General features: G+C 42.9%; 1 protein-coding gene across 1 annotated transcript in view; it reads right to left on the bottom strand.

Moving 5' to 3' along the window:
• The window catches only part of DCDC2 (doublecortin domain containing 2), a 194,284-nt gene that overhangs the window by 104,394 nt on the left and 65,667 nt on the right, over positions 1-24,223 (bottom strand). The window contains exons 5-7 of the mRNA XM_036352857.1: positions 22,052-22,198; positions 20,014-20,068; positions 5,281-5,443 (exon numbers count right to left, since the gene is read on the bottom strand). Coding sequence (XP_036208750.1) covers positions 5,281-5,443; positions 20,014-20,068; positions 22,052-22,198 — 365 coding nt within the window. The remainder of the gene's footprint in view (positions 1-5,280; positions 5,444-20,013; positions 20,069-22,051; positions 22,199-24,223) is intronic.

The following is a 24,223-nucleotide window of genomic DNA, read 5'->3' as shown; positions in this document are numbered from 1 at the left end:
TCAAACTACTGAAAGAGAAGAATTGCCAGGCAAGAATAATATATCCAGCAGGATTCTCTAAAAACAAGGAAAGAGCCAGCATAGGCTCTCCATTCCTTTCTACCTCTCTTCATCTTCCGGTATGCCTATTATTCTTATACTAGTAGCCCGGTGCATGAAATTCGTGCACATTAAAAGGAAATTAATTAGCAGAAATATTTTAATATTGCTATTTGCCCTTTCTCTATAATAGAAGTGTGAGAGATGAAAGGAAATTAGTAAAATGTATATGAAAAAATATATAAATTTATTAATAAATAAACAGTAACAAAAGGGTATAATGACAACAGAGGCATGATATAAAAACAACAAAAACATGATATAAAAACAACAAAAACATGATATAAAAACAACAGCGATGCAAACGACTGATGAATTGATTAAACTTATTCTAATATCTCCCTGTACACAACATTAAGAGTGAAAACACTTTCAGAGTGCTTGACTAATTTCCCTTGTGATGAAATATTTACAACTTTAATGTCACATGATCTTCAAACTCGAGAGAAAGCAACATATAACTGACCATGTGCGAAAACGGGTTCAGGTAGGAATATTCCTACTCTGTCTCAAGTTTGCCCTTGTGATTTATTAATAGTCATCACAAATGCTGGCATCATGGGAAACTATCATCGAATTAATTTAAATGGGAGGCCAGTGTCAGATGGGGACAAATCAATTCTTGGAATCAGAACAACCTCTCCCTCTGCAGATCCTGTTAATACTTCAGCTTTGATAATGTTAGGTCATAATCTTTTGATAATAAATCTGGTACCATTTCAAAGACCCCATTTACTATTAAGATTTCTCAATGGCATGATGATTGCACCACTTTCAATTTTAATTTATGACACAGCATTCCTGAAGGAGTAATACTATTAAGAAATTCGGTGGGAAAATTTTCCTTTTCAGCATCATCTGTGGAATCAATGGAGTCATTACTCAAATATGTGTGAAAATCTCCTTCGAGTATATTCAAAATTTCTTCATTTAATTTTTAAACTTGCTCATTTTTTGGACAAAGAATTGCATGTTTAAATATATTTTTAATATTATCTATAGATATAGTATTTCCAAAGGTAACTTCAATAATAGATCCATTACAAATCATTTCACAGGGGATTTCAATAATATCCATTCCTAAATGAAAACCGCTATCAAGTTTGCCATCTCCAAGTTTTACTAACGATTCACTATAAGCAGAATCCTCTGATCTCATATTTGTTGTAAGAGACAACTTTCTGAAACATTCCCAAACATTACAGTACTTTAAACTCATTTGTACTATGGCCGATCCCATAGCATGTGGTACAATACTGAAACATTGTCGAAAATCTCCTCCAAGAAGGATAACTTTGCCACCAAATACAACATTCAAATTCATAATTTCTCTTAGTAATCTGTCTATGGTGTTTATAGAATGACTGGATGCCATGATGCATTCATCAATAATGAAAAGTTGGGCCTTTTTAATAGTTTTAGCAACTTCACTGTTTATATCAAGTCTAGAAATTGAAGTTTCATTTAATGGAATTGGTCATTTATATTGGGAATGAAAGGTTCTTCCACTGAGAAGTAAATTTTCAGCAATTCCTGTAGACACTGTGGGTAAAACAGTACCCTCACAACCTCTAATATAATGTATCAAAATTTATTGTGGGGAGCCACTACAGTGTTTTGGACAGGTTCAAGCCTTGGACTGATGAGAGGGCTCAGTCCTCTCATTGCCACATGCAAGTCCCATCTTGGAGGGCAGGGCCCTCCCAGCACAATTATAGCCAACAGCTATAGTTGTAAGCTTGAACCTATGGTCCAAACACATGGCCCCACATGCCTAAGTGATGTAGGCTTGATAGAGTTCAGGTGCATGTAGTTGAGTAGGATTGAAACCCAGGAGAATGTTGTAAACATCTTGATCATGCCCTTACTTTGCCTCATGGCATCTGCTATAAAATAAAGACACAGCTGTGGCAGTGGTCACTGTCTCTCAGAGAAGCAGTGTCCCACCAAGACCCAGCTTTCATTCACTTGTCTGTCTTTTCTAAGCCTTTCAGCCGCCCCCACTCGGGTTCACCCTTGGCCGTGCTGGCGTGGCACACTTTATAAAGATATGCCTCCATGCTCCGAGGGCGGGTTCCTGCCTCAAACCTCGCCCTTACCGGAAATAGTTCTGGGAAACAGCTCAGGGAGGGTGTAGCCATTTCCAAGACAACCTCTACAGGACTGACTTCCTTCTGGTTGGTCGAGCCTTGGGTCGTGATGTTACACCCAGGGTTTTTATATAAATAGACTAGTAGCCTGGTGCATGAAATTCATGCATGGGGGGGGGGGTTGGTAATCCCTCAGCCTGACCTGCACCCTCTCCAATCTGGGACCCCTCAGGGGATGTCCGACTGCCGGTTTAGGGCATTCTAAACTGGCAGTCGGACATCCCTCTTGCAATCTGGGACCGCTGGCTACTAACAACTCACCTGCCTGCCAGCCTGGCCACCCCTAACCACTTTGCCTGCTGGCCTGCTCTCTCCCAACTGCCACCCTGCCAGCCTGATCACCCCCAACTGCCCCCCCGCTGGCCTGCTCATCCCCAATTGCCCCCCACCAGCTTGATCACCCCCAACTGCCCTCCCCTTTTGGCCTGATCACCCCTAATCACCTCTGCCTTGGCCCACCACCATGACTTTGTCCGGAATGACATCCAGAAGGTCTCCCGGTCTAATTAGCACATTTCCCTTTTATTAATATAGATTGCTCTTTCTGATGGAGTCATAGTTCTTAGAGAGTTCTTTCATTTTCTGTATACTCAAGTTTCACTCTTCTTCCCTCTATGTCATTTTTAGGTTTCTATCTTAGATATCACTAATTCTTTCCTCCATCTGGTCAGCTCTATTTCCTGTGCTCACTAGTTCATTCTTGATTTCTTTTATTGAGTCCTTCATGTCCAGAATTTCTTTTTGGTTCTTTTCAAAAGTTTTAATCTTTTAGGTAAAGTACTCATTTTTTTCATTGATTCTATCATTTCTTAGCACATTTAAAATATGACTTGCTTCAATATTCAATATATTTTTGTTATTTTCATCCCCAAAGATACAATTTTTGTTGAAAACTGTTTGTGGATTTTCACAAAAGCAAAAGTACTGATAATTCAACTTTTTAATAAAAGTTACTTTCCTGTGAAAGAGGGAACTATTGATACAGCATCTTGTGTCCCCAAATTTCTACAAATGAAATACCTGATAAGATGATGTTTCCCTTTCTTCTGAGGGACAACTACTAAATCTAAAGACTTTAAAAAACATATTGGAAGTAGGAGTTGGGATCTTCAAGAACTAATAAGAGCCTCACAGGAAATAAGCAAATAACATTTTATTAAAAAGCCTTTAATATAAAATAATTCATGAAAAGTTTAAAATGGGTCCTGTTCCTTAGTGAGTTTTAAAGTATTACAAAGATTTCTTTATTTTGTAACTTCCATCACTCATTTCTCAGTATTTATTAAGTGTCTCATATCCATAAGATATGTGCAAGTTGTTGGGGATTAAAAAAATAAACTAGTAAGACAACCCAGCCCTAGTCGGTTTGGCTCAGTGGATAGAGAGTTGGCCTGTGGACTGAAGGTTCCCAGGTTCGATTCCGGCCAAGGGCACATGCCTGGGTTGTGGGCTTGATCCCCCATAGGGGGCATGCAAGAGGCAGACGATCAATGATTCTCTCTCATCATTGATGTTTCTATTTCTCTCTCTCCCTCTCCCTTCTCCTCTGGAATCAATAAAAATACATTTTAAAAAAAGACACAGCCCATGGCCTTGGGAGCTTCATTATCTAGTATACATTGATTAAACTAAAATACTTTTAGTGCTCAAGGTATGGCTAGCTTTTTTTCCTTTAGTGTCTGCTAATACAATAAGCATTCAATAAACATTTGTTGGCTGAATTTCACCCTGACATCCCTGTTTCATGGTCACTGAAAAGGATTTCACAAACTTAAAGATAAGCAAAACTTTAAGGTTAAATTTAATATGAACCCACACTTTGTAGATGGCTAATGGGGCACAGAAATGTTAAGTGACTTGTCCAGGGTCAACAGCAGAAGTAGAACAAGAATTTAGAACACTCGGCTTCCAGCTAATCTCCATCATTTCAACCTTTGAAGATTTAAACACCCTCTACTCTTTCTTCTCTCTGTAATTAGCTCATTCATTTAGCCTGTTCGTTTAACTTAGTCTCAACACATCTTCCTTTTAACTCTGTACTCATCTGTGCAGTATTCTCTAAACCCTCACAGGATTTCATGCTGTCTCTTCAATTGTGAAGCCCACTTTAGCTGTAACTTCAACGTGAATCTTCATATAGACTCAGAAATGAGTTGGAGCTCTTAGGCAAGAAAATAAAGCTCTGGCCACACATCTGAAACCTTATCGCATCCATCCTCTTCCTAGGCGCCCCAGTGTGTCCCCCTGAGGTGTGTGTGGATGGATCCCAGGAGGAAGGAGAAGCAGTCACTCTGCTGGGCTGTGTCCCAGAAGCCCTCTGCCACAGCATCATTTCACTGTCATGTGCTCACCCCACTGAGAACGCGGCTGTAATGAAACCCGTAACAGCCTGTTGTCACAAAAACCTAATGGGAAAATCCACAATTCTGATGGCATATGTCCTTAGTTCATCACACTTTTATCCTGAAATTTTGTCCTAATACAAATTTTTAAAAAATTATTTAGACAAGCTCTTGCCTGGTAATGTAAGATACATAACTAATTTTGGTATATATTGTTTATTGGTAAAGTTTTGTGTGTTCTCTTGGGTATCAGCAAAATTAGTAAAACTTTTTTTTTGGGGGGGGGAGTGATCTGTGATTAAAAGGTAATTCATAATGATTGTGAACAAAGGTTGTAGACACACAAGAGACACCAACGTCAGTTGGTAAAAAAAAAAAATGTGAATTAAGCACTTTCAGTAGGAACACAGGATGTTACAACTTACTTCATTTTGTAAGATCGCAATAGAAATGTTTCATCTCAAAACACATTCCTTTGTAGCACAACCTCTAATTACAAACAGGAATTAATCCTGAAAAGCAGCATCTCTCACATACACATGGTCTTCTGTAAAAACTCATGTATGACAAGTAGGAATATCTTCTGTGTGCCCAGAGGAACAAATAGACCTATTTAAGCATTAAAATTATATCCAGCCTTAACATAAAAATAATCAATAGCAACAATATAATAACAACAACAAACTTACCACTGTCTGGAACTGGTTGTGGTGAGTTCTTTAACTTTAGATTTTGTTTTCCTTTTGTGGGTTTTTCTAAATTCACATCCTCTTTTTTCCCTTTCCTCTTTGGGGGCTGAGGAGATGAGTTGTCACTGGATCCCACAGTTGACTTAGATTGGCGATCATTTCCCTAAGTGGCAAAAGATTAGACCCTTATTATTGGCTAATGAACTCCCAAAGTGATTCCTAGTGAAGAAAAAAGAAGTCATTAAGTAGGCATTAGGTAAATAGGGCAGGGGCCAGAGATGGATGCATTGTGCTGATTCTGCTTCAGTCCATTTTAATACCTATAATTAACTCTTTCCAGTGGCAAAAGAAGGGTCTGGGAGAGGAAGAAGAATAAAAATAATGATTGTTGATTAGTTAATATTACCATGTATTCTATAAAATTAAGTCACTCAATCTTCATACCCCTATGAAACAGGTACTATTGTCACCCCATTGTAAAGAGGAAAAAGGAGGCTTAGGAAGTAAGCCTTGTCCAAGGTTACGCCCCCAGCAAAGAGCACAGCAGGCCCTCTGCCCTAACCATCCCCTCCCTCCTGTGCTTTCTGAAGAATCAGCAGCTACCTATTAAATGCTGAATAGGGACAATCCTCAGTTTGATCAGTTAATCAAGAAATACCTTCTTGAGAACCAAGATGGTGGCATAGGTAAACACCTGAACTTGCTGCCGTGCACAACCACAACTAAAAGACAACTACAACTAAAAGACAAAACGAATATCATCCAGAACCACAGGAAGGCTGGCTGAGTGGAAATTCTACAACTAGAAGGAAACAGCAAAGCGCATTGAGTCCGGTAGGAGGTGGAGAGGTGTGGAAGTGCAGAGGTACAGAAGCACACGGAAAAGGGGCTGGCAGCTGGGTACGCTGTTGTCTTTTTCAATCAGGAAGGAGATATAAGCTCCCGACTGCTCTGAACTCCAGTTCTGGGTGAGAATTTGGGGACCCAGACTCATACAGAGGGAAACTGGACTGTCTGACATCGGGCCGGAATGTGAGGGCGGCTTTCTCACAGAGGTGCTTACAGCGGTCATTATTTCTACATGGACACAGACCCCGGGACCTCTCCGAGGCAGAGCAGACTGGCAGCCATTGTGGTTTGCTCCACCCTGGTGATTCCCTGAGATCCGGCCCCACCCAATTTACAACCCCACCCAAGCTTTTCGCAGAGGCTTTTGCATATGAATGGCCTGGCCTTTCTTCGCCTAAAAACCTGGGCAGACACAGTGAGTGCCAAAGCCCCATTGAAGCAACTCCTACCCCATAAGGGTATCTCCAGCACAGAAGTTCTCCCATTGTAAACATAACCGGTCCTCACAGCCAACTGGCTGGTAGGTCAATTCCAGTGATACCAACAGCAATCAAGGCTTAACTACAACAAGACTGCACAAAGCCCATAAAGGGGTGCACCAAGAGTGTCTACCTCAGGTGATTAGGGGGGCTGAGCCACTGGGCCCTATAGGACACCTGGCACACAAAGCCACTCTATCAACACAGGGAAGCAGCCAAAACGGGGAGAGAAAGGAACGCCACAAATGAAAGAAACGGAGGAAAGCAAACTACTGGATATAGAGTTCAAAACCACGATTATAAGGTTACTCAAGAATCTTCTAGAAACCTCCGAGAAATATAGTGAGACCCTCAAGGATATGAAAAAGGACCAATTAGAAATTAAGCATACACTGACTGAAATAAAGAATAATATACAGAGCTCCAACAGCAGACTAGAGGATCCCAAGAATCAAGTCAAAGAAATACCTTCTTAACTAGTTGTCACTGTGAATGTATAGAGATAGTCATTTGAAGAGACATACACTGAGCTTGTAGAAATCTCCAATATTCACTCATCTGTTGGTGACTGCCATGGTCTCTATGAATTGCAAATCCAGTGCAACATAGACCCCAGCAGTTCAAGACCACACGTCCACATTTCTGAAAGGCAGCACCGATGATCACACCTCCAGTGGTTCCCTCTAGTCCCCGAATACTTCTGGAAATGAAGACCTTGCATCTGCAAAGTGGGCTCCTCAGCAGAAAGGTGGGGTTGAGTTTCAGCGGCTCCTGTCACTGGCCCAAGTATGGCTCCTGTGGAGCCACGTAATAGCCACGACAGTGGTGGTTACTGTGAGTGTTCAAGGGGCAGCTGTGCTGATCTCAGCTACTGCGTGGCCACTGCTACAGCAAGAGACTCCCTCCTAACAAGACAGCCTTGACTCTCAGATGCTCAGGTGCTAAACTTACCTGAGTGTGTAGAGTGTGAAGCTGCAGGTAACAGAAAAAAAAAAATGTAAGTTTTAGAAATCCAAAATACCTGGCTCAGAGCCACTGCTCTGCCAGTGATCACCTATGTGAACTTGGGCTAGTTCCTCCCTTGTTTGGCCTGTCTCCTCATCAGTTAAATGGGGTTAATGTACCTGCCTTTAGGTCTATAATAAGAATGAAGTGGTCCAGTTTATAAAGTAACTGGTACTGTGCCTGACATAGTATTCATTCAATGAGCATCAGAGTGCTTTCTATAAGAGCAAAGAGATCATATATTTTTCTTAAAATCCTATCAAACACACATATTGGGTGCAATCTTTATGCAATATTTGTACTATGCTAGTATCTAAAAATAAATATAGCAATATTAAATAAACAAATCTGCCTGGAAACCTATTATAACTGCTCATTTTAAACATTTATATATTCAGTCATTCAAAAGTATTTAAATAGTTTTAGCCATCACCCAATTAAGAACAGCAAAATTCACAGCCTTATAAATGAAGTTATTTATGCTATTTTGTCACAGCCTACAAGAAAATGAATTATGCATAGATTTATTAACAGTATAAAATTTGTCTGAATCTATAACACTTTTTTGCATAATTTAATTTCCTATTCAAACTGCAATTTAAACATACAGTTTCCATTTAATCATTGAATTAACTGCTACCAGAGTTGTGGTGTGTTTTTATTCCTTTTCTTTTCTTCAATGATTCTCTCTCAAAAGGCCATAAATTGCCTGGCAGATGAAACAGATAATATGATTATAGAGGATATTCTGAAACTATCAGCCAGGTCTCATATTCCAGTCTATTTCCAACGATATCTATTCATCCCAAGATTTAAAAACTATAAAAGCCTTGAATGAAAGGAGTAACCCCTCTAGCAAGCCTATGGGAACATTCAGAGAAGCTGTGGAACTTTCAGGGACTAAAACGAAGCCTTGTGAATGAGAAACTTTGGATCTTGGCACAACAGGTTCTACAGCTCTCTGGGAACAGTCTTGTTCACAGACAGGTATAACAACGGAGAAGCAGAGCCCTATCCTAGAATGGAATGCCTAGGGGTTATATAATTTTAAAAATTCTCTTGTTGAATGTTCTGAAAATTCTGCCTTACCACATTTCTGGTAGTGACACTCAGAAGGGTGATTGTGGATCATCAAGAGAGACTAGTTGATTCCAATAAATATATAGGGCACGACTTTGGACACTGTTGCTCATGCATTCATTACTGAGTAATGACTAATCACCAGGCACTTTGTAAGAACAAAAACTGAGAACAAGGGAAAAATTGTTTTGTAATTAGAAGACTGGTTAATAATTTAAATGCTTATCCTTTTAAAAATGTTGATTGACCTAAAGTGTTAATATAAAAAATATATAAGAAATTATATACATACATATGGAGAGATATATATATGGAGAGAGAAGAGAGAGAGAAAGAGAGAGAGAGAGAAAGGAATGAAGAAGGAGAATGAAGAAGGAAATTTTCCTTCTTTTGGGGACGTCCACCTGTGGCTAATTACTTGGGCACATAGACAGTCATTGCTATTTGGGGAGCAGAGTGAATAGGGGAGTTTTGCCATCTCACACAGCTGTGCCAGTTGATGAAACAATGTTATCGAGTAGCTCTTATGTGCTAAATACCCATTAACACAAATATTTATAGATAGATATCATTGTCATCACTTTATAGATAATAAAGGAACTCAATTTCTCAAGATTACCCAGGTCTGATTTTTCCGTTACACAGGAGCTGCTTGATGCCAAGGCACTAGAAACAGCTATTATGCTGTCTGGCTCTCTTAAAAACGCTAGTGGGAAGTGACACAGTGGAAGGGATCTAGAAGCAGCCTATTTTACAGCATGTCCTATGCAAAAGCTTGACCTCAGTGATACTTAAACCACTGTCCTGCCTTTTGCCTCACACACATCTTAGCTTATCTGACAGGAATAGCAGAGTTCTAGCTCAAACTAGCAAAAAACTATCAAGAGCCCGGCTGGTGTGGCTCAGTGGTTGAGTGTTGACCCATGAACTAGGAGGTGGTTCCATACCCAGTCAGGACACATGTCTGGGTTGCGGGCTTCACCCCCAGTGGAGGGTGTGCAGGAGGCAATCCATCAATGATTCTCTCTCAGCATTGATGTTTCTAACTCTCTCCCTCTCCCTTCCTCTCTCTGAAATCAAAAAAACATATTTTTTGGGGGAAAAAGCCTTACAAGAGCCCTTCCATCACCCTCACTCTACTGAAACTTGGATTTTTAAGTAGTTCCCAAAGCAATGTCCAACAAAACCCAAGCAGCTCAGGTTTATTTCATTAGAAACTCATTCCCAGCCCCCAGGAAAACCTGTCATAAAACATCAAGTTTAAAATAATTCTGTGAGGGTTTTGCCTATTGGAGCCGCCACCTGTGTCTCAGGGACGCACCCAGGAGGAGGACTTGAAGAGCAGAAACTGGACAGGACTCAGGTGGTGCTGCTCTCACGTGAGCGTCTGGTGAGAGCAAGTGTGAGAAGCCCTCCCATTCACACTGGACTCAGTTTCTCCACCAGGTAAATGGAGTTTGAGGAGCATGTGGAACTTTTCTTGCTTCACAGTGACTTTGTGATATGTGGATAATCATGTGGATGTCTTTTAAATCAAAATCTTAACAAGTATAATGTCTTAATCTGTAAATTATTGATCACAAGATGTATTAACCATATGGTCATAAGAAAAAGAGTCTTCGGCTGTAACTTTCAAATACTTCTCTGATTTTGCACCTCTCCCACTAGAGGGCGCTCTGATTCTACACGAAGTTGCCTCACAGCTCGAGAACAGACTTCTGCTGATGGGTTTATTTTTCAAACTTTATAAAAAACTTACGACAATTCACTTAAATCTTCCTTTTGTTTTCAAGGTTAGGGCCACAACTTAAAAATATTCACAATTTCCCTGGCTGAGTTGCTTAGTTGGTAGGAGTGTTGTCCCATACACCAAAAGGTGGCAGGGTCAATTCCTGGTCAGGGAATGCCCAGGATACAGGCTCGATTCCCAGGAGGGGATGTGTGGAAGGCAGCCAATTGATGTTTCTCTCTCATCGATATTTCTATCTCACTATCTGTCTCCCTTCCTTTCTCTCTATAAAAACATAGTTTAAAAAAACACAAAACAAACAAAATAAAACATATCCTCAGGAGGATTAAAAAATGTATAATAATAAAAGCGTAATATGCTAATTAGACCAGACAGCCAAACGACCTTCCAGACGTCATTCCCGATGTCCTTCTGGATGAAGCTGTGGTGGCAGGGGGGCTGAGGCAGAGGCGGTTGGGGTGATCAGGCAGGCAGGCAAGTGGTTAGGGGTGATCAGGCAGGCAGGCAGGTGAGCAGTTAGGAGCCAGCGGTCCCAGATTGTGAGAGGGATGTTCAACTGCTGGGATTGGGCCTAAGCTGGCAGTTGGACATCCCCCAAGGGGTCCCGGATTGCGAGAGGGTGCAGGCTGGGCTAAGGGTGCAGGCCGAATTTCGTGCACCTGGCCTCTAGTATATAATAAAAATCATCCCAATTTGCTCATTTCTGTGACTTCCCCAGCACTTGGAGTCTGTATCAGGGTGGCTTCTGGTCTTGTCCTGCTTTGCACAGGGCATTCCCTGGCTGATTTGAAAGGATCTGCTTGAGCCCAGAACCCCTCACTCCTCACATTCCTACCACAAGGGTGGAACTCTGCTGACCAAGTCACTGATGTACCAGCAAACTGTACAAACTGTGGCAGCTTTCTCTCTCTCTCTTTAAAGTTCTATCAAGCCCTAACCACACTCCCCTTCATTATGCAATAGAGCAATCCCTAGAAAGCTCTGTGGAAAATGAATTCCTAAGATCCAGGTCTGTGTCCCCTTTGATGTGCACCATGAGTTCAGGGATGCTTTCCCCCTGATTTGGCGGTGGATCCCCAAGTTTAAAGCCAACTTTCTCAGAGTCCAGTTCACTCAACCCCCCAATTCAGTGCCACACCCTTAATGCTCTTAAAAACACATGCATGCTCCAGGGAACCAATTGATTAAAGGAAAGGAGTAAATGAATCCTTCTGTTAAAAATAGAGTTTGTGACTCTGGAATTCTGACCTGAGATGTTCTCTCTGTGGGGTTCACTGCCAGTCATGCACACATCCACTAGCCAGGTTTTGAGAACCTACCATGTGCCAGGTGAGGTGTTCCTCACTGTTCAAATACGGCCTCATAAAAGAGGCCTACCCCACCCACCAGTGTGGGGAGCTGCCTATTGTCTTCTCTAGCAGAGAGGTGTGGACAAGGAGCCCGGGATGCTGGTGATCCTTGAGCCCTGGCAAAGGTCAGAGCTATGCACCCACTGTTCAGTGGAGACAATGGTAGCTGAAGCAACTTCTCCACCAGATAGTCATGTAAATCCTTACTGATAAGCTAGTCTGTCTGTTGCTAGAAATTTCCTGCCTAAGGGCTATGGGTGTATCCCACACTGAATAAAAGGGTGGCAAGGCCTGAGCCCAGGCGGAGTCCTTCCTCTTGGGATGGGCTCCCGCGTGGCCCCCCAATTTCCAAATTATTATTTCTTGTCTCATCTCTTTCATTTGCATGCGGCCCCTTCTCCAGAGCCCAAACCCTGAACCACGCGGGACATGGGTCACTTCACACACCAGGATGTTATGGCACTTTCTCTCCCCATGTCTTTTTTTTTTAATATATTTTATTGATTTTTTTTTTTTTTTACAGAGAGGAAGGGAAAGGGATAGAGAGTTAGAAACGTCGATGAGAGAGAAACATCAATCAGCTGCCTTCGGCACGCCCCCTACTGGGGATGTGCCCGCAACCAAGGTACATGCCCTTGACCGGAATCGAACCTGGGACCCTTCAGACTGCAGGCCAACGCTCTATCCACCGAGCCAAACAGGCCAGGGCATCCCCATGTCTTTTTTTAAAAATATATTTTTATTGATTTCAGAGAGGAAGCGAAACAGAGATAGAAACATCAATGATGAGCGAATCATTGATCGGCTACCTCCTTGATGTCCCCAATTGGGGATCGAGCCTGCAAACCAGACCTGTGCCCTGACCAAGAATCAAACAATGACCTCCTGGTTCAAGGTCCACACTCAACCACTGAGCCACACCAGCTGGGCTCTTCCTGTGTCTTAATGCATTTTTCATCAAGCTTCTCACTAACTAATACCAAATATATTGTTTATTTTTTTCTCTTTTTCCTCCTCCATATGTTCAGTCTTTTCTCAGTAATATCTGCCTCCCCCTACCCACCAAGCACTAATACGTACTCAATAAATGCCTATGATGAATGTATCAACCAATAACAACAGACCATTACAACATATTCAAAGAAGAATTATCATAGAGGCCCATTTCACCTGCTGCCACCTGTCCAAGTCACCTGCATCACATGCCTGGGCACCAGCTGTCCCACAGCCTCCTGCTCCTATTCTTGCCCCAACTCACTTTCTGTAGACACCATGGCCAGAATGGTCTTTTCAAAATGTAAATCAAATGGTATCACCCTCTTTGTCTAACCCTCAGATGCTATCCTATCAAGGAATAAAACCCAAACTCAGGTTCAGGCACTGCCTGCCAATTTAATCTCAGACCACATTGGCCTTCTTCCTGCCCTCCTCATTTGCCAAGCTCATTACCAAGGGCCTTTGTAATTTTTTCTTTGCTGTAAAGACTCTTTTCTCCCCTGCCCCAGCTTTGTATAACAAGCTCTATCATTAAACTCTCTGTCTCAGAGAACTTTCATCTGTAGGTGCCCTGCCACATTTTATTTTACACATTGCACCTATACCATCTGATAATGTAAGTTCCATCAGGTCTGAAACCTGACTATCTGTTCACCATTATATGCCTGGTACCTAGAGTAGTTCCTGGCACTTAGTAAGTGCTCAATAAATGTGTTGAGTGGATAACTGAGTGAGCAGATGAGTGGATGGACAAATGTGCAGCCTGCCTTGGGAGTATTGGGGAAAGAGGAACAAACTCTGCTATCATGTTATTTTTCTAAGTCAGAGCATGGAAATATAATTCTGAGTCTTTTCTTTCTATGAGATGGAAATAGTCTGTCATTGCCTCTCATATTCCTCAGCACTGTTCTTTCATTTTCATCATGTTATTATCTGCGTATTTGTGAAATCATTTAACCTTTGTCTCCCCAATTAGTCCACAAACTAAGAGAAAGCACCATGTCTCTTTGCTCATCACTGTCTCCCTGGGGCTTAGTTCCACCCAAATACATGGAAAACCTAATCAATCATTATTAGATGACACAGTATTCATAGCACAGATTCTAAATTGCATGTGAGTGCCTCTTGCACATGAATTTTAAAGCAGAAAACGCATTTTTAATAAATATTTTAGACATTCCAAATTACAGAATAGTAAGCACATACTAGTAATTCCAAAGTTCATTTTTATTGTGAATGCAAAGAGTTGAGCCATATCTTGGTTCTGACATCAACTTTCCCTGTGACCTAGGGTCACTTATTCAACTACACTGAGTCTCTGTTTAGTCATCACTCTTCCAGTTATAATGGGAGAATGAATGAGCTCATATTTGCCTGGCACACAGAAGAGATTCCACCCCAAAGTTGTGAAGAACAAGAGGACAAAATTTCCAAACCCTAAATTCATGGGTTTATTTAGCTTTATAGTGGCTAACGTATTTTTCAACTATTAGAATATTCTCCATCTTCTTTCTCTCTATACCCTTATTAGTTGTCTCAAACCTGGGTCCTCTGTGGTTCTCACTGCACTTTCTCTCCAGGTGCCACTCACCCATCCTCTCACTGAACAGCATGGTGAGGCCTGCTCCTTGCCAGGCTGTGCTGGGTGCTAGGAAAGAACACTACAGTGACAGGGGTCTGTTCTTCAGCTATGACCATAATGTGGATGAACTTGCAAATCTACATCTGATGACCACATCAGGTCTCAGACTCCATCATTTATAATTGCTTGCTGAACATATCTACTAGATTTCATGATCACACTTCCAACTTAAGCAGGTCATTATTTTTCCTGACTGCCTTCTCCTTGGCCATTGTACTACCATTTTCTCAGGCAACCAAGCTCAAAAACTTGCAGTTATCTTTGGCTCCAACCTCTCCAATAACCCCATCAATCACCAAGCAAATCTTTCATTTGTTCCTAAGTAGTAATCACCTCCTGCTACTTCTACCACCTACCCAGTCTAGACTCTTATCACTACAGGCTCAGTGCACAAAATTCATGCACAGGTAGGGTCCCTAGTGGCTGCCGGCTTCCGGCTGCCAGCCAGGGCCTCCCTTCCCTGGCTGCCTGTCGCTGCAGCCGACTGGGGCAGGGACAGCGGGGGCAGGAGCCACTGGCAGTTGGCCAGCTGGCCCTGCCCCCTGGCCGAACTCCCGGTTGAGGGGATAATTTGCATATTAGGCTTTTATTATATAGGACTAGTGGCCCGGTACACAAAATTCATGCATGGAAGGGTGTCCCATCTGGTACCAATCTGGGACCCCTCGGGAGATGTCTGACTGCCAGTTTAGGCCTGATCCCACAAGGGGTCTCACAGGGATCAGGTCTAACCCAGCAGTCAAACATCCCTCTTGCAATCTGGGACCACTGGCTCCTAACCGCTCACCTGCCTGCTTACCTGATCACCCCTAACCACTCTGCTGCTGGCCTGATCAACCCCAACTGCCCCTCCTTGCAGCCTGATCACCCCTAACTGCCCGCCCCTGCTGGACTGATTACCCCCAACTGCTTTCCCCCAACAGCCTGCTTGCCCCCAACAGCCCTCCCTTGCTGGCCTGATCGCTCCTAACCACCTCTGCCTCGGCCCCACCACCATGGCTTTGTCTGTAAGGACATCTGGAAGGTCTCCCAGTCTAATTAGCATATTACCCTTTTATTACTATAAAATAGAGGCCAGGTGCACAGGTGGGGACTGGCTGGTCTGCCCTGAAGGGGGTCCTAGATCAGGATGGGGGTCCACTTGGGGGGTGGGGTTGGCCTGGGCAAGGGGCCTGGAGTGGTTTTCAGGCCAGCCACGCCCCCATCGGGGTGAGGGTCCCCACTGGCTGTCATGGCCAGCCTGGGCAAGGGGCTGAGGGCCATTTTCAGGCTGGCCATGCCCCCATCAGGGTAAGGGTCCCCACTGGGGGTGTGGCCAGCCTGGGTGAGGGGCTGAGACCATTTTCAGGCTGGCCACACCCCCTTCAGGGTGAGGGTCCCTACTGGGGGACATGGCTGGCGTGGGAGAGGGGCTGAGGGCCGTTTGCAGGCCAGCCACATCCTCATTGGGCTGAGGGTCCCCACTGGGGGCAGGGTGGGCCCGAGCAAGGGGCTGATGGCCATTTGCAGGCTGGCCACACCCCCCTTGGAGTGGGGGTTCACACTAGGGGGCATGGCCAGCCTGGGTGAGGGGCTGAGGGCTGTTTGGGGTCAGCTTGAAGGCTAGCCAAGCCCCCAGCTTTGTCCAGAAGGATGTCTGGAAGGTCTCCGGGTCTAATTAGCATATTACTCTTTTATTAGTATAGACTAGAGGCCCGGTGCACAAAAATTTGTGCACTCGGGGGGAAGGGGGGTCCCTCAGCCTGGCCTGTGCCCTCTCGCAGTCTGGGGCCCCTAGGGAGATAACAGCCTGTTGGCTTAGGCCTGCTCCTGGGTAGTAGAGGGCAGGCCCAATCTCTAGGTGCAGCCCCTGGCCGGGCTCAGAGCAGGGCTGATTGGGGAGTTGGGGCACTGCCCCCTGTCATGCACAGAGCAGGGCGGATAGGTAGGTTGTAGCCCCGCCCCCTGTCACACACAGAGCTGCAGGGCGATCAGGGGGTTTGGGCGCTGCCCCCTGTCACACTCATCTTGGTGCTGGGAGGCCTCACGGCTCTGCTCATCCCGGTGCTGGGAGGCATATTACCCTTTTACTATATAGGATAGAGGTCTGGTGCACGGGTGGGGGCCGGCTGGTTTGCCCTGAAGGGTGTCCTGGATCAGGGTGGGGTCCCGCTTGGGTGCCTGGCCAGTCTGGGTGAGGGGCTGAGGGCTGTTTTCAGGCTGTCAGGTGACTGAAGCTCCCAACCGCTCTTTTTTTCCTTTTTTTTTTTATTCTGGGCCAGCTTTAGCTTTGGGTTCTATAATCAAAACACTGTTTCAACTCCAGCTCTGAGATCCCGGCTGGCTGAAAGCAGCGATCTGCGTTTGTTCTATAATTGAAACAATGTTGCGGTCCTGCTGGCTGAAGCCCGGCTGGCTGAAAGGTTTCTGGGGTTTTGTTTAGCTTCTATATTTGTAACAATGTTTCAAACTGCAAGCTCAGAGGCCTTCAGTGGCAGGCGGGGAACGTTAGCTTCCTCTGTCACTGAAGCAAGCAAGCCTCATGTTCGCTTCAAGCTGCCTGGCTGCCGGCCGCCACCTTGGCTGGCAGTTAATTTGCATATCGCCCTGATTAGCCAATGGGAAGGGTAGCAGATGTACGGCTAATTACCATGTTTCCCTTTTATTAGATAGGATACCAAGGCCATTGCTTATAATTGTAGCATAACTGACTTCTCATCTATGGCCTCTCATCATGTTAAGTCTTTCTGCACATAAAAGATCTGGCCTTCCTAGAATTGATTTGGATTAACATGTTCACCTCTCAGAAGCCTCATGACTGCCCTCTACTTAAAGATAAAGATTAGACTCCTCATTCTGATATTCCAAGTCATCTAACACTGCCATCACCTACCATTTTGAGCACATCAGCCTCCACACCACAGAAGAAAGACCTTCTGTTCCAGTCAGCCTGAGCAACTCATTGTTCCCTGAGGTCAGAAGCACAAGATTCCTTCAGGAAGGCCCTCTGGTCGCAATCCCTCCCCTACCAGTTGCTCAACAGAAGCCTTTAGAAGTGGTACTCCTATGGTCTGCTTCCTTTTCTCATGTTTAAATGCAGTAATAATAGCACCTGCCTCATGGGGTGAAGATTAAGTAAGTCACACCTGTAAAGACGGTCATAGTGTTGAGCCCTCAAGTGTTCACTAAATATCAGCCAGTATTATTGCTTCTCCTTTCCTCACACTGTTCCTTCCATCTGAAGCCCTTCCTCCCTCATTGACTTTGCCTTAATCTTAAAGAGTCCTCAAAGGTATAACTCTAATTCAACTTTCTCCATGTACTTTGACCAATGCACATTGATGCCTTCTGTCTCTCTCATGTTTACCAGTCCCATCACAAATTTGGTGTTTAGCTTGTTGGTTACCTTTTCAAGCTATCTTCTCTATTTCAATGAGATTGTACATTTCTTGCGGGGCAAGTGCTTTGTCATAAGCTGTATGAGTCCCAGTGAATGAGTGGCTAATAAAGGTCTGCTGTTTGTTATGCTGAGTTCAGCACTGCTTCTTCACACAAAATTATTTTTCTTTTTTTCAAGAATTTCACATGATATAAACAAAAGGATGGAGAGACATCTAAACCATCACTAGAAAGCAGTATCTTTGCCAAACAGCCATTTATTTCACAAAACACCATAATAAGCATTTTGCTTCCTTAATTCAGAGGGGGAAATAGCAAATCAGTCCTGACCACTACCGGTCTGGAAATTCATTCAAAAGGGTGGGAAGAGAAGCCTTAGCTAGAAGAACTCTGTCAAAGCAACAGTGTGGCATGACATAAAACACATCTCCATGAGAACTACAGACAAAAAATACAAAGAAGTTAAGGAATCACCTACTACTGCGTGTCACAGTTCCCACATAACAGGCATTTAATAAACTTTGCTGAATTAACGAATGAATGATGAATGGAAAAGATTCTGATAGGGAATACATATTTGAAATGATTCTCAATCATTTAAAGAACTATATGTGAGGATCACCATTTTCTTACAAAAACTTCTTTTTTAGTCTTTGTCAGAGATAGGAAATAGGACTGGGTGGACCACTAATGTGACCTACACGAGCATTTCTTCTAGTTTTATGTATTACTAGAGGCCCGGTGCACAAAAATTTGTGCACTCGGGGGGAAGGGGGGACCCCTCAGCCTGGCCTGTGCCCTCTCGCAGTCTGGGACCCCTCGGGAGATAACGACCTGCTGGCTTAGGCCTGCTCCCGGGTGGCAGAGGGCAGGCCCAATCCCTAGGTGCAGCCCCTGGTCGGGCTCAGAGCAGGGCCGATTGGGGAGTTGGGGCGCTGCCCCCTGTCATGAACAGTGCAGGGTGGATCGGGAGGTTGCGATGCCACCCTCAGTCACGCTCAGGGTAGGGCCAATTGGGGGGTTGGGGCACCGTCCTCTGTCACACTCAAGGCAGAGTCGATGGGGAGGTTGCGGCGCCACTCCCTGTCATGCACAGAGCAGGGCCAATCAGGGGGTTGGGGCGCTGCCCCCGTCACACACAGAGCAGGGCCCATCAGGGGGTTGGGGCACCGCCCTCTATCACCCACAGAGCAGGGCCCATCAGGGGGTTGGGGCGCCGCCACTCTCACACTCAGGGCAGGGCCAATGCGGAGGTTATGGCTCTACCCCGTCACACACAGAGCAGGGCCCGTGGGGGGGGGGGTTGGGGAGCTCCCCCCCATCAGGCACAGAGCAGGGCTGCTCAGGGGGTTTGGGCACTGCCCCCTGTCACGCTGATCCCGGTGCCGGGAGGTATATTACCCTTTTACTATATAGGGTAGAGGCCTGGTGCATGGGTGGGGCCAGCTGGTTTGCCCTGAAGGGTGTCCTGGATCAGGGTGGGGGTCCCCACTGGGGTGCCTGGCCAGTCTGGGTGAGGGGCTGAGGGCTGTTTTCAGGCTGGGAGTGACTGAAGTTCCCAACCGCTCCTTTTTTTCTTTTTTTTGTTTTTTATTCTGGGCCAGCTTTACCTTGAGGCTTGGCTCCAGCTCTTAGGCCTCCGCGGCTGAAAGTAGGTTTCTGGCCTTTGCTTACAATGTTGTGAATATGCTGGCTGAAGTCCGGCGGTATTTGTTACAATGTTTCTTAAACTGCCCGCTCAGAGGCCTGTAGCCGCAGGCGGGGAACTTTGGTTTCCTCCAACGATCCTCCGTCACTGAGGCAAGCAAGCCTCATGTTAGTTTCAAGCTGCCTGGCTGCCGGCCGCCATCTTGGCTGACAGTTAATTTGCATATCTCGCTGATTAGCCAATGAAAAGTGTAGTGGTCGTACGCCAATTACCATGTTTCTCTTTTATTAGTGTAGATTGCCTAGATTTCAACTGTGATATAAATTGTATCAGGTCTATAACAAGGAAAAGGATATCTATTTCAAAATTTATATTCTAAAAATGTTAGCTCTCGTGTAAGACCTTAATTGTAACATTGATGTCTTAGTGTTGTTTCACACAATTGCTTATATACCAGCTTGCTTTTATTTCTTCAAATTTAATTGAAATGCAAAGGACAGTCTCAATGTATTGTACAGAAATATAGAATATTAATGAGTAAACCATCTGATACTTACACTCCCTTTACACTTTCTGGATCCCACAATAGGAGGCAGTGAAGAAGCTTTCTGACTGCGAAAACAAATTGCAATTTAGAAATACGAGTGTTATTTATAAATAATATACAATGCAAGACAATTGTCATCCCAATTTGTCATCCCAACCTGGAAGTCAACTGTTTACTGATATCAGTGTTTCACAAAAGTGAAACATACTTTCCCAATTTCACGAGGACCACCATAAAATTTCAAAATTCCATTCCAAAAGATGTTTACTATTTTTCTGCATACTATTGTAATTGATACCACAAACCTTTAGCACCACATTATATTCTTTTACAGCATTTTTATTTAATTCCCTGAATTTTCCATATGAATTTCAAAAGATCATTTCTCAAGCTGAGTAATGACTTTGCCAAATTGAGTTTAAAACAATAAATTTATCTCTCTCTCTCTTTAAACTCCTATGCTGTCTGCCTCTGATAGGAGCTCAGAATGGTAGCACATGGACATTTATATTCAGGAACTTTCTAAACCAGTCCCTCTTGTCAAAAAATAAAAACTCTCTTCAACTATAGGAATGTTGTCTCATGGATGTCTATATTATTAGGAAAAGACCTATTCTGGAACTCAACCGAAACTCTGTAAATAAGAGGATACAGAGATAAATGTCATCTTACTGATTTGCCTGAGAAAGGTCACCATGAGTTAGGGTTTTCCCACTGCCATCAATTACACACTGACGCTAACAACAGGCTAATCCAGGGTTGCCTGGCAGGCTGTGGAAGGATTTGATTTCATGGATGGGTAAGGATGGTTAGCAATAAGTCCGCTGGTGAGTAATTCTAAAGTGCTGGGAAACCATGTGCTCTTGCATACATTAAACAACATCCCTGAAATTTGGTTTCATCTAATACTTATCTAGAGACCCTCAACTGAGCTCTCCATCAGGCTTCACAAACTGTGAATTAATGGACAGCATATTGGTGACATTCTGCTCTGTCTCTACAAGTATCACCCACCCTAGCAGAGAACCACCAAAAAGTTCTGTTTCCAATAGCAAAATGGTCACAGAATATCCATAAATTGCAGTAGAGGTTGATCCCTGGGCACCGTGAGCAAGCTGAAGGGAGGGTCCCAGCATGGGCCAGGAGCCAGGGGCTCCTCAGTCATGCCTATGAGGTCCAGCTACTTTGCTGAAATAAGGCATCTTTCACCAATATATGACATTGCATAGAGAAAAATGGTCCACAGTGTATCATGAGTAATTAAAACTGTTATCTATAAAATTTTGCATATATTAACTACAAAAGCAGTTAATCTATTTATTTTGCACAAGTGGAATTTTATTGTTTTTATATTTTACAGTTATTATTAAACGGTGTATAAAATATTATGGGTTTTTTTAAACACCTTTAGATGTTTTGAATGCACCAGCTGGAAAATTACTTGATCCAGCTAAACAGTTAAGACATTCTTAAAACTTCTAATAATGTATGCTTTAAAGAAGCTAATTGGCCTGCCATTGAGGCTCAGTGGTTGAGCATCGACCTATGAACCAGGAAGTCAAGGTTTGATTCCTGGTCAGGGTACGTGCCTGGGTATGTACATGCTCCTGCTCAATCCCCAATGTGGAGCGTGCAGGAGGCAACCAATCAGTGATTCTCTCTCATTATTGATGTCTCTCTCTTTTCCTCTCCCTTCTTCTCTGCAATCAATGAAAATTTATATTTTTTTAAAAGAAGCTAATTTCCCTGTATCTTCTTCACAAGAGTAAATCTTTATATTTGTTATAAAATCATAAATGAATAGAAAAAAATAAAAATATAGTAAAAAAAATATACTATTTAGTTTTCCATAGATTTCCAAAAATTATTGTGCAATAGACTTCAATCTCCAATCATGGCAAAAAAACAAAGGTCAATGTATATCATATATGCTTTGCAGTCTAACTGATAAACAAGATTATATAAAATACACCAATGGTCAGCAAAAGACTCAATGCTATTTCAAGTGATAACTAACATATGAGAAGTAAATAAGGATGAAAACTTACCCGTAAGACCTTCTCATGGTTGACTTGTCAAAAAGTAATTCACTGTAAGGCAATTTCTTAAACTTATCTCTGCCAACAGCCACATAAAACTGTCCATTCTCCAACTCTGTCCCACTTTCAACCAGTTTTCCTTCTAAAGTATAAAGTCTGCCAAAATATGAATGCCAACAATTAAAATTTTAACAAGCATTGAAAAAACTGCTTAAAATTACAAAGTAAATAAAGACATTCTGTTCTTAATTTGGCTCATCTGTTACTATCCCAATTATTGAATTGCAAATGCCTCAAAGCCATTAGATTCAACTAAATGCCAACGTTATAATGCAGACACAGTTACTAACTAGCTGCACATGCACTGACAATCTAACATGATATCCCCTGTGGCTGCCATATTAAGATTTTAGAGGGGAAGATTTAACTGGTACAGAGAGCGGTGCCTTAAATAAAGCCCAGCTTCTGTTGAAGTTTGTTCTATTTACATTTGGTAAGTACTTTTAAAGTTTATTTTCTTAATATACTTGTCAGAATGATTTGCCTCCTAAAGCATTCTGTATATGAGCAGCCATCAGTCAAAAGATTACATCTAAACACACAAAACTGGGTCAGAAAACAAGAGGTTGAGAGGGCAGGAGGTGAAAGAACCCATTGCCAGTATTAATGATGCAGAACCACATAACATTCCTGCTTCTTTCTTTTTTTCCCCTTCCTTCCCTCATCTTCCCAGAATAGATTTCACAAGAACCTCCCTTTACTGTAAAACTGCTGCTGCAAACTACAATTAATATGTTACTTATTCAAAGAACAGTGATAATTTTGTAGACCATTTAAAGTATCCAGAGAATTTCTTTAAAGAGCGGGGGGGAGGGGAGGGAAAGGGGGGCCTACTAGAAAACTACACAAAAAGACAATGCAGATATTTGAAGGTTATAAACAAGAGCAACTAGGTAGATTTCAAGAAAATCATTCAAAAATTATCAGGCTTCCTATACTGTATAATAAATGTTAGTAACATTTGCAAAGGAAATGAAAAGTCCATTGACCTGTCTGCTTGTTTACTGGTTATGTAAAAAGAAAATAGCCACCAAAATCCTGGAATATGTTTGTGTTGAGTTAGTATCAAGACCTTTTCTTTTATAACATTGTACTCCTCTCCCTACAAGTCAACACTTCACCCAGGGTTCTGGTTTTCCTGCCTGGACCTAAACCAGGGTTTCTGAACGCTGTTTGGACAAGACTATGCTCTTTTGGAGAGGTGGGCAGGCTGTCCTGTGGACTGTAGATAACAGCACCTTTGGCTTCTACCCCCTCGGTGGTAGTAGCTGGCCCATCCCCAGCTGGGACCACCAGAAATGACTCCAGACACTGCCAAATATCCTCGAGGGGGAAAACTTCCCCTGGTTGAGAAGTACTGGTTTAGACCCGGACATTCTTCTTTCATTTTCCTTCAAAATAGGAAGATCAAAATTCGTAATTAACTTTTATAGAAAGAAATGAAAAGGCAGCATAGCTGTGGATCTGGAAATAGCTAAGATATGACTGGTTTCCTCTACAGGTGGGAAAGAGGCCCTGCATAAGTCCTAGCCCATGATTTTAGCTTTTCTTTATGTGACTCTTGTTGACCTGCTTTCTTCCTTTGCTACAAAGACAAGAAATATAAATAGGAAGTTGAGCCAATTTTTATGGAATGCTTTTCATATATAAATGTATTGATGTGCAGTGTAGGATCCAACCATAAAATTTTTTAATGTTTCATTAAGGAAAAATGGGCATATCCCAAGTCAACAGCAACCAAATCTCACTCATATCTGGCATTATATTAAGAATAGACTTTCTCTAAGTATTCAAATGTTCAGGGACATATAAGTATATTTTCTTTCCTGTATTTGTACTTTCATAAATTTTATTTCTATGTATAAATTTATTCATATCAATATATGTATGAATAGGTGTATCTTGGGCATGCAGTTGTGTATATATATATTTTTTATGCTTTATATTTTTTATTTAGTGGGTTTATATTTATGTATATGTCAAAAGATGCAATTATAGCCCTAGCCGGTTTGGCTCAGTGGATAGAGCATCAGTCTGCAGACTCAAGGGTCCTGGGTTCGATTCCGGTCAAGGGCATGTACCTTGGTTGAGGGCACATCCCCAGGAGGGGGTGTGCAGGAG

Source organism: Myotis myotis, unplaced genomic scaffold (genome assembly GCF_014108235.1).
Source record: "Myotis myotis isolate mMyoMyo1 unplaced genomic scaffold, mMyoMyo1.p scaffold_m19_p_2, whole genome shotgun sequence".
Classification (NCBI taxonomy): domain Eukaryota; kingdom Metazoa; phylum Chordata; class Mammalia; order Chiroptera; family Vespertilionidae; genus Myotis; species Myotis myotis.
Note: the sequence above shows the minus strand (reverse complement) of the source record. Positions and strands in the feature narration are given on the sequence as shown.